This window comes from Parasteatoda tepidariorum, chromosome 6 (genome assembly GCF_982258835.1).
Source record: "Parasteatoda tepidariorum strain Cologne lab strain chromosome 6, Ptep-v5.0, whole genome shotgun sequence".
NCBI classification, from domain to species: Eukaryota; Metazoa; Arthropoda; class Arachnida; order Araneae; family Theridiidae; genus Parasteatoda; species Parasteatoda tepidariorum.
Genome location: NC_141760.1, coordinates 67,164,565 through 67,175,363, shown reverse-complemented (window position 1 = coordinate 67,175,363; position 10,799 = coordinate 67,164,565). Strand labels below are relative to the sequence as shown.

Here is a 10,799-nt window from a genome sequence, read left to right as displayed (position 1 = left end):
TAAGGTTAAACATATTAAGGTAGTCCAAGCGATATTGTGGTTCAATCAACATAAAAATTTTAACAGTGTATTTAGCAGAAAATATAATTTTCTAATTTATTGAAGGTTAATTTGTTAATCATCATGTAATCAAAGTAGCAATAGAATTGAAAACATTTTTTAAATCAAAACTTAACCTAATTTTATGTTTAAAAACAATACATAAAAACATCTCACTGAATCATTTTATTGAGTTGGAAATTAAATGCTTTGTTGCGAAGTGTATTTTTCGAATGATTTCTACAAAAACGACAATGATGTATAAGAGAGTTATACATAAAAGAGTATTCTGAATTTCCAAATCAAATTTTGCACTAAATTCTTTTCTATAAAATTTGTTATACCTCCGTTTTTCTACTATACGTCACAGTTTCTATCTCAATTCAATTTATTATTTTACCAAACTATTTTTACTGTTTTCATTGTTTTTCCAAAACGGTTTTTGAAATAAAGAAAATTGTAAATGTTTCCTGTCATGCAATATTACAAGCAATCTGGAAAAAAGGAAGCCATGTTTAAAGTAAACAATTTGCGTTGACAGTAAGAATAGTTTTTCTTAACTCCTAAGCAATAGCTATCTGAAAAAAGCATGTTTGTTTTCTTACAATGAAAAAAACTTTTATGTGAATGAGAATAAGGAATGAATTTAAGGAAAACAACCGTAAACTTCATTTAAAATAAATAGAATGCTATTCAGTAACAATTTAAGGCTGTCAAATGTTTGTATTGCTAGTGGAAAATATACATTTATGTTAACGCACACCAAAAAATGTACCTAAAAAATTTACAGCAAAATGTACTGACATTTTAGAGTGCCATTAAAGCTGAAGGTTGCAAAAATTAGAAACAGAAAAAAATACAAATATAAGCAAAGGAAAATTAAGTCACAGACATAATTTGAACCCTGGGAACTTAGTTAATAAGCTAATGCATTAACCCGCAGCACAATCTGTATGATTTTTTCGAATTCGATGAAATGTTTTAGAAACTGGTCTCAATGTCATAGCAAATGAGAAAAATTTAATTAAAAAGACATTCATTCAAAACATTCTAAAAAAACATTCTTCTAAATTTAAGAAAAACATTCTGCTGAATGATTAGTAATAGTGATAAATGAATAGCATTAGAAGTAATTATAATATCTTTAAACGATAAAAGCAAATCATGCCAATGAATTTTGAATATACTAAAAATTAACTTTCGGTGTTTGAATTAAATAGCTTTAGATGATCCAAGAATGAATTTAAATACTTTCATCAAATTAATAGGATCATTGAATAGTTGTTAAAATTATTTTCGCTTCCATTTTCATAGATAAGAAAAACATTTATTGTATTAAACTTAATTTTCTTTAAAACAATTTTTTTTCGATACATATATGCCTAATTGTATGATAGTAACACTATATTGTGCAGCAATTGGGCTAAATAAATTTTTGTTTTATTTAATTGAGGATATATTACATTCTTTCATAACTTCTAAATTAATTTAAATAATGATAAGCAATGTTTTTTTTAAAAAAAAACCATTTTTTATATTTCCTAGTTTAGCTTCATGTATGCAGCTGTATATATTGCATAGTATTCAATTGCATCATACTTCTAGTATAAGTTTGATTAAAATTTGTAGTAGCACAATAGAATCGAATTTTGTTTTACTTTAACTTTCTAAGAAGTCTCTTTGGACTTAAAGCAAAGTTATTAAAGTTTATCAAATGGCTTTAATTAGAAATCAATCCAAAAACAATACAGACAGTATGAACAACATAAAGATGAAAGAACAAATGAAAAAAGCACATCGGTGAATGGTGTCGGACCCAAATATTGCAGAACCCAAAGAGGCTTGACGCTTCCTTATTGATGCAAGCTAATAATATTTATTTTAATATTTACAAAGAAATAAATGAACCCTTACAAATAAAAAGATTTTTACTATTGATGTTTATTACTAAAATAATGCGAATCATTTGAAACTATAAATACTATTTCTTTTGCTTTTCACTTTTGAACTAAAAAATAATATTCGCTATTTAATTAAATCGCATGATACACTTGTTGATATGTTTCAACTAAGTGTTCGTCTTCTTTTTTCTCAGCACTACGGCTTGTAACTTGTCAGACCTGTTTTAATTCATCGAGATCTCCCATATGCCAGCGGTATATGGGAGTATCTCTGATATGGTACTTAAGCGAGTTACTACGAAATCAAGTATAAATATTTTTAAGACGAAATACACGGCACTTAATTCAACCTAAAAATCTAAGTCACTTATTAAACAAAACTAAAAACAACATTCTAACGTAGCTAATTTTTCTAAAAAACGAAAGAAAGAAAAAGGATTAGAAACACTCTAAAATTTTGGAAAATTCTTCTTTTTTTTTTTTTTTTTCGATTCTTGCTCATGCGTTTTAATACCTTAATATTATGTAACCAAGTGTTTAATAGATAATATTTTAGTAAAGTTTATTAGTAAATACGTAATTACTCGAGATTCAATTTTTAGTATAACCCCATACAATTTACTGCTAGCATTGAAAAAACAATTTCAAATTGACTGAACTCATTCAACAATTAACATTGAAAGTAAACTGAATGTTTAAAACTGGGGTAATTACAAAAATATGTACTGTGTTTTTTTATCATATAATTTTGTTTTCTTATAAGCAGTTTCTTGGAGATTTTTTAAGTGAGATATAAGCTTTTCTACTTTTTTTAAACATATTAAAAATTGATATACCTAAAAATTCCAACTTAGTTTTGTAAATATTCAAATTCTTATTTTATTATTCTTATTTTGTAACTATTTAATTGAAGAGAAGAAAATGTATGCTCTAAATTTAACTTTTTGACGCAGACGGGACACTGATATCCCTCTTATATATTTTTTCTGACGCACTAATTGCAAACGAAAATATATTTTTGGACTTTTTAACTCTAAAACATTGTGTAATAGTTAGTAATAATTACTGAACAAAAACATTTGTTAAATTATTCAAATTACATCTGCATTAAAATACAAAATACAAAGGTAAGTAGTTTGATTAAAAAAAATTTATTGATATGAACTGAAATAAAGAAAACAGTCATAAATTTAAAACGTTTTAAACATGTTTTAAACAACGTTTTAGTTTCATGAGTTTAAAGTTAAAAGTATTAAAAAATCCAAGACCATCACTCGATAAGTAGCCAGAAAAAATTTTAAGTAACTGATTCATCAAGTAACTAGATTAAATTTAAATTCAAAATTTATTAAAAAAAATATCAATTAAAATTGGGGCCGAAATGTATTAGATAAGATTCGTAACTAAGCTTATAAAAAAATAATAATTATCTTTAAATAAGCGAAAGTTATTAAGTATAGCATTTTTAAATGAACTGAAATTTTTTAAAAAAAACAGTCATAAATTTTAAATGTTTAAACAATTTCAAAAGTTTCATGGGTTTAAAGTGAAAATTATTAAGAAGTTCAAGACCATTAACATATTGTTAGTTGAGTAACTGGAGAGAATTAAAAGTAACTGGTTCGTTAAGTAACTGGATCAAAATTAAACGTAAAATTTAAATTTAAATTATTACGAAAAAATTAAACTGAATTCTGGCCGAAACGTATAAGAAAAAAATCATAACAAAGTTTATGAAAAAAAACTATAATTATCTTTAAATAAACGAAAGATATTCATTACAGCATTTGTAAGTGAACTGAAATTTAAAAAAAACAGTCATAAATTTAAAACGTTTAATTAATTTCAAAAGTTTCGCGGATTTAAAGTGAAAAGTATTAAGAAGTTCAAGACCATGAATACATTGTTCGTTAAGTAACTGGAAACGAAAGTGATTAGCGAATCATTAGCACTAAACGCTCTATTGAAAACTAAATAAGAAAAAAAACTGTTCTTAAAAGGTTATCTGAGAAGTCTGTAAATATCATCGATTCATTAACTATTCTAAGAGTCTTTTAATGTTTTGGAAAATAGCGGAACAAAATTACTTAAAGACTTCTAATGACCAGAGCTATCTTGAGGAAATACAATCTACAGCAGCTGCTTCATTTGTGCCTTATATGACTTTAAAACTTGGCCCGAGTCTTCTTTTATAAGAAAGAAAATTATCCAATACTTAAACTCGAAGGAACTTTTTAAACAGAAGGGTCTGCTTCAATTATTTTTTATGAAAGAAAACTGCTACAAACAGAACTTATTTTTCTGGTTAAAAAACATTGAGGACCTGGCAGAACGCTTTTTCTAATAATTCCAGCAAGACGTAATTTTAAATCAAACAAATATTTTATGTCGCACGATGCCCTGATCGAATTAAAGATATTGTAGATGTTTTCAATCTAGATTTTTATGATCATTTTGCTTTTGTGTACAGAAGAAAAATTTATAATTTACAACTAACAATTTTCCTACATCATTGAATCCCCTCTAATTTACTTTTTATGACTAATTGTTCACTATGGAGGAAGGTAAATTTCATATATTTATAATAATTTAATACCTGAGGAAAAAAAAGAATAGTCTAAACTATCAGAGCATGGCAGAATTTATCGTATTCCTTAATTTAAGGGAATAAAAAACCATTTTTGTGCTGAGGTAATCTGAAACTTTTTACAGGGCCCATAATCTCAGTTTTATTCACTTTTTCACATTTTTATTAACTTTTATTTTACTTTTTCTTTATTGATTGATTGATTCTTTGTTTGCTGAATTACTGACAATGCATATTTTCATGTGCATTGGAATCAATTTATGGCTTTATTTCAAAAACATTTCTTTTGGAAAACATGCAAATTTTTAGTAATACATCTTTATGCTAGTTCTCTAAAATGATTGTTATTTCATTAATTTTATATAACTTTCTGCATGATGACAACAATTCTGTGCTTAAAAATCTATTTAGTTTATCTCAACACCAAAAATGATGGTAACACAGCACAAAGGTTTTTACAGTATACTAAATGTTTGGTAATAAGAACTATATCTTTGAAAAGGAGAATTTCCGGTAAACCATTACCATATGAATGAAAACATTTTTATATGAATGTTTTAAATACCATATATTTTGGTTTTAATAACCAGAATAATGATTTCTTACCAGAAATGTCATAGTTAAGGGCAGAAGTGTTTTTTATGTCAAACTGTTCCCTAGCGTTGTTTCCTTATAAATACATTACTTTTTTTTAATATAATTTAAATGTTTACTTAAAATCTTTAGTATCGGCAAAACCGCTAAAAGTCAAACATAAAGATGATAGCAAGCAACTTTTATCAGAAATATTGCAAGTAACTTTTTTTTTATTATTGAGAGTAATTTCCCATGTTGATGTTTCACTTACTAAAATAACATTTTAGATGATTTTTAAGAAGATACAGATCAGCGGTTTGGAAAAAGGTTCCGTAGAACTGTTACAGGTTCTTCAAAAGTCAGGTTTTAATATAAGTGATAAAATCTATATTTATATCCAATTCAACCGTCATGGCTCAGGGGATAGAGTGTTCGCCTTCCAATGAGGTAAACCTGGGTTCGAATCCCAACTATGCTGGTCGATACGCTGGCGCCGACCACAGTGCTGACGCAAAATATCCTCAATGGTTGTGGAAAATAGAGTGATAGTTTTTGTAAATATATGTCTGACGTCACAAAGTTATTTTATATGTTCTTTAAATTGTAATTATTATATTTGTTAAAAGAGAAAATGGCAACGATGTTTGTATTCGAATGTTGATTAAATGATAAGGGTGAAAGTTAATGCATCGTGTCAAGTTATTTTCTACTAGAATTATTATAATCTTGTAAAGTATAGAAATTAAATGGAGTCAGATAATTAATAAGCTGAGTACGACTGAATGAAACAATATTCAGGGAGATACTACCGACATTAGTGGTGACCGACGGACGTGATTCTTTAAAAGGTACTGTGTCTTTAAGTTTTAAGTTATGGAACTCTTGATTAAGAAACGCTCGCCAATTAGAGGCAATTTTACCAAAACTTACAATGCATTAACTGAATTGTTGGCGGAAGAAAGTCCTCAGGAGGAAAGTATTAAAGTAAATTACGCTCGCTTAGAAAGAATTCATCGGTCTTTGGCGATATTGGACAATGAAATCTGCGACATGTTATTAGATACTTCCGAGCAGCAAAAATACGATGATGAATATAATGCTATCGAAGAATATAATGAAAAAATGGATTCTGCAAAAGTAAATTTCGAGTTTTTTTTTTGGCGAAAAACGCAAGTTTAGATAGAGCAAGTTTAGATGGTTGTTCGTTGTCAACGAAAAGGAAATTGAAATTGCCGAAAATAGAATTGGTAAAATTTAGTTCAGAGTTAAAAGATTGGCTTTCCTTTTGGAGCCAGTTTAAAAGAATACACGAGGATAATGAATTGGAAAATGAGGATAAATTCCAATACTTAATTCAATGCATCAGCAAAGGAACAAGAGCTCGAGAAATAATCGATAGTTTTCCGCCCACAAGTGAGAATTATAAAAAGGCGATTGAAAGTTTAAAATCCCGATTTGGGCGAGATGAGTTATTAATTTAATTTTATGTGAGACAGCTTCTTCAACTGGTTGTTCAAAATGCAAAAGGAGCCAAAAATAAAATTAACACCAGTAGTTTGTATGATAAGTTAGAATCATATCTAAGAGCGCTGGAATCGATTGGCTTGACCTCCGACAAATACGCTGCCATGCTTTTTCCACTTGTAGAATCGTGTATTCCGGAAGACATTTTTAGAGTATGGCTAAGAAACCCAGGTGCCATTGCTGATGATTCGTCAAATAATGTTTACAGCACAAAGTTAAAAAGTTTATTGGCATTTCTCAAAACCGAAGTAGAAGGAGACGAACGAATTCGTTTGGCGCAATCCAGTTTTGAAAATGATCGAAATCGTTTGGAACAATCCAGCTTTGAAAATGAACGCCGACAACGAAAAGAGAAATCGCCACAATTTACTACTGCGAATGATTTGTTCTCGGGAACACTTGAAAAGAAGAAAATAAATCCTCCTTGTGTATTTTGTGACAAAGTGCACGACAGTAAAGAATGCTTTCACGCTCAAACACTTAAATGGGAACAAAAGCAAGAAATTTTACGTAATAAGAAGTGTTGTTTTCTATGTTTGAAAATCGGACACCGATCAAAATTCTGCAAAACTCGCGTAAAATGTGTTTTGTGTAGCAAAAGGCACTTGGTTTTAATGTGTCCAGAATTGCCAGCTAACAAAATAACTGAAAAGAAAACCGACTTGACCTTGCCAAAAGTCAGTTTGACAAGCCATTGCAATACAGAAGACGTGTTACTTCAAACATTAATTGTGAAGTTGAAAGCGAACGGTAAAACACGCCAAGTTCGAGTTCTGATTGATAGTGGATCGCAAAGGTCATACATACTTGAAAGTACTGCTGAAACTATCGGCCAACTTTTTACCGGGCGCATACATAAGCTTAAATGTGGCCTAATAGCGTGTGAAACTCATTTGGGTTGGATAGTCATGGGTAAAGTGCCTGGAGAGAGATTTGACCATACCTCAGCCAACCTGATAACATCATTGTTTGTAAAAAACGCATCAATAGCCAATCTCTGGGAAATGGATATACTCGGTATAAAAGATCCTATTGAAGCCAAATCCAGAAAAGAAATGGAAGCAGCAGCCGTTGATCATTTTATCAAAACTTTTTCAATAAACGAAGATGGCCGTTATGAGGTCCATTTACCTTGGAAAGAAGCAAATTGTGAGTTGATTGACAACAGGGACATTGCTGAGAAAAGACTTATTTCGACGTCTCTGAAGCTCATACGGGAGGAAAAGTATAATGATTACAATGCAGTTTTCAAGGATTGGGAAGAATCAGGGATAATAGAAGTAGTACCCGAAGAAGAACATCAACGTCCCTCTATTTACTTGCCTCATAGAGCCGTTATAAAGGAGAACTCTACAACCAAAATAAGACCTGTATTTGATGCTTCTTGTCATGTAAAAAGGCACCTGTCACTGAATGACTGTTTGGAGAAAGGTCCAAATCTTCTAGAAGAAATTCCACCTATATTAATGAGATTCCGCAAGGATAAGATTGGCATAGTTTCCGACGTCAGAAAGGCATTTCTCCAGATATCTGTTTCGAAGGAAGATTGCGATTCTCTCCGTTTTTTGTGGTGGAAGGACTTTGAAAAAAGGCAAACGAAGGTGTTCCGACATCGGCGTGTCGTATTTGGACTTACATGCAGCCTATTCCTATTAGCTGCTGTATTGAATAACTTGATAGAAAACGCCCCAATAGAGATGCAGGATACGGCAGACATCTTACGAAGATCCTTTTATGTAGACAATTGTGTTACCTCTTTGCCAACTGAAGAAAGAATGATAACATTCATTCATCAATCGAGAAATTTATTGGAAAGAGGCCGTTTTGACCTCAGAGGGTGGGAACATTCCAATTTCTACGAAATAAAAACTTCTGAGAAACCCATATCTGTTTTGGGATTACAATGGGATAAAAACGAAGATACTCTTTTTTGTGATATACAATCAGTTGAAGAAGCGAAGAAAAATTTGACAAAAAGAAATATCCTTTCAACTGTGAATAAAATATTCGATCCTCTCGGATTTTTATGCCCTGTGACAGTTATTCCCAAGCTTATGGTGCAACAAACTGGGAATCTCAAGATTGGTTGGGACGCAGAACTTCCAGAAGAAATCCAAAATAAATTTCAAGTCTGGATTAAAGATTTAGAGTTACTATCCAGCGTTAAAATTCCCCGATGTCTTGATATATGCCAGCCCAGCTCGCAAATAAGCCTTCATGTCTTTGTGGATGCAAGCAAACTTGCATACAGTGCTGTTGTATTCCTTAGGAGGATTGAAGGCAAAATTATAAGTGTTCATTTTATTCAAGCGAAAAGTAGAGTCTCTCCTTTACACAAGATGTCAATTCCCAGACTTGAGCTACTTGCATGCTGTATTGGAGCACGACTCGCCCATTCCGTAATGAAGGCAATGGATTTGTTTGATGTGCCCATTACCTATTGGACGGATTCCTCAACCGCTCTCAGTTGGATAATAAAGAATGAGAACTGGGGAGTCTTTGTTAATAACCGAGTAAGATAAATCAGAACGCTTTCGAATAAAGATTCATGGAAACATATTTCCGGAGAGCACAATCCCGCCGATTTACCTTCAAGGGGTTGTTCAATTAGAGCCTATTTAAGATCCAAATGGTGGGAGGGGCTGTTATGGTTGAGACAAGACGAAGAAAATTGGCCAAAATCAGAAGTACGAATAGATGAAGAGGAAGTTTCAAAAGAAAAAAGAAAAGATCTTGACTTATCGTCTACCTTTCTCGTTACTGAGGAAGAGAGAAAATGGTACAACAGAAGGTTTTCGAAGTATTCTCAAATACTTAGAAGGATTGCCTGGATCCTCCGTTTTTCAAATAACTCACTTAAAAGAAATAAGAAAATTACAGGTGAACTATTAATTACTGAATTAGAAATTGCAGAAAAGAAGCTTGTAAAATTTATTCAAGAAGACCATTTTAAGCAAAGTGAATGTCATAAACAGCTAAAATCGCTTTGTACCTTTCATGATGATGAAGGACTTCTTAGACTCAAGACCAAGATCATAAGACGTAAAGATGAAGAAAATTTCTTGTGCCCAATCATTCTCCCATCTAATAATGATGTGGTCAACAAACTCATCCATGAACGTCATTTACAGCTCTCACATGCTGGAACTCAGGTTGTATTGACGAATATTAGGCAGCAATTCTGGATTTTAAGAGGCAGAAAAACTGTGCAACGTGTAATAGCGAAATGTGTCCGGTGCAGGAGGCATGCTGCCAAAGGAGTTGAATCCATTCCTACATCACTACCAGAAGATAGAACCAGGGATACTTTAGTCTTTGAGGTAATTGGAATAGATCTGGCAGGACCGTTGTACATGAAGACTGGAGAAAAATTGTGGATTCTACTATTCACCTGCGCGGTGTATCGTGCTATTCACCTTGAGCTACTAAAAAGTGTGTCCACAAACTATTTCCTTTTAGGCTTAAGAAGGTTCATAGCTCACCGGGGTCGGCCTAAAATAATATATAGCGACAACGGAAGCAATTTTCTTGGAGCCTCGAATCTTATGAAAAGTCTCAACTGGGATCAAATAATTCGTGACACTTCAATCTACAGAATACAATGGAAATTTAATCCCCCAGCTGCACCATGGTGGGGCGGTTGGTGGGAGAGAATTGTGCAAATGGTGAAAAGTCTATTAAAAAAAGTGTTAGGAAAGGCTTGTCTTGTTTACGAAGAAATTCTAACCATTTTGTGTGATGTAGAAGCTGTAATTAATGCAAGACCTCTCACTTATGTCTCAGATGATCCAAGAGATTTGGTTCCCCTATCTCCATCATTGTTCATTCAGGATATTCCTACTGTTGGTGTCCCAGATTTGGATCATTTGGATGATGTTAATATTTCAAAAAGGTTGAGATACCAGCAAAGGCTACGTAAGGAATTTCGAAAACGATATTGAGATGAATATCTCAGTCTTTTAGTGCAGTCACCTGTTAAGAAAAGGTATCTAATCAAAGAGTTAAAGATAGGTGATATTGTGTTAATTAAGTGTGATAATAAGAAGAGAATGGATTGGCCACTTGGACGAATTATTGAAGTTTTTCCTGGACATGACAATTTCATTCGTGTGGTTAAAGTTAAAACTGCGAATGGAGAATTGACACGACCTGTTAAAAATATATACCCCTTA

General features: G+C 31.6%; 1 protein-coding gene across 1 annotated transcript; it reads left to right on the top strand.

Moving 5' to 3' along the window:
• Window positions 1-5,976: 5,976 nt before the first annotated feature.
• On the top strand, window positions 5,977-10,568 carry LOC147808089 (uncharacterized). The gene is made up of 3 exons (XM_087166863.1): window positions 5,977-6,240; window positions 6,600-9,140; window positions 9,267-10,568. Exons 1-3 carry the CDS (start codon window positions 5,977-5,979, stop codon window positions 10,566-10,568), a joined length of 4,107 nt encoding a protein of 1,368 aa, XP_087022989.1.
• The last annotated feature ends 231 nt before the right edge of the window (window positions 10,569-10,799 follow it).

Bases quoted from the DNA above. Each gene is read 5' to 3' on its own strand.
- LOC147808089 (XM_087166863.1), top strand. From the start codon at position 5,977: ATGGAACTCTTGATTAAGAAACGCTCGCCAATTAGAGGCAATTTTACC. The intron at 6,241-6,599 runs GTAAATTTCGAG...TATGTGAGACAG, and splicing joins AAAAAATGGATTCTGCAAAA to CTTCTTCAACTGGTTGTTCA. The intron at 9,141-9,266 runs GTAAGATAAATC...AAATGGTGGGAG, and splicing joins GAGTCTTTGTTAATAACCGA to GGGCTGTTATGGTTGAGACA.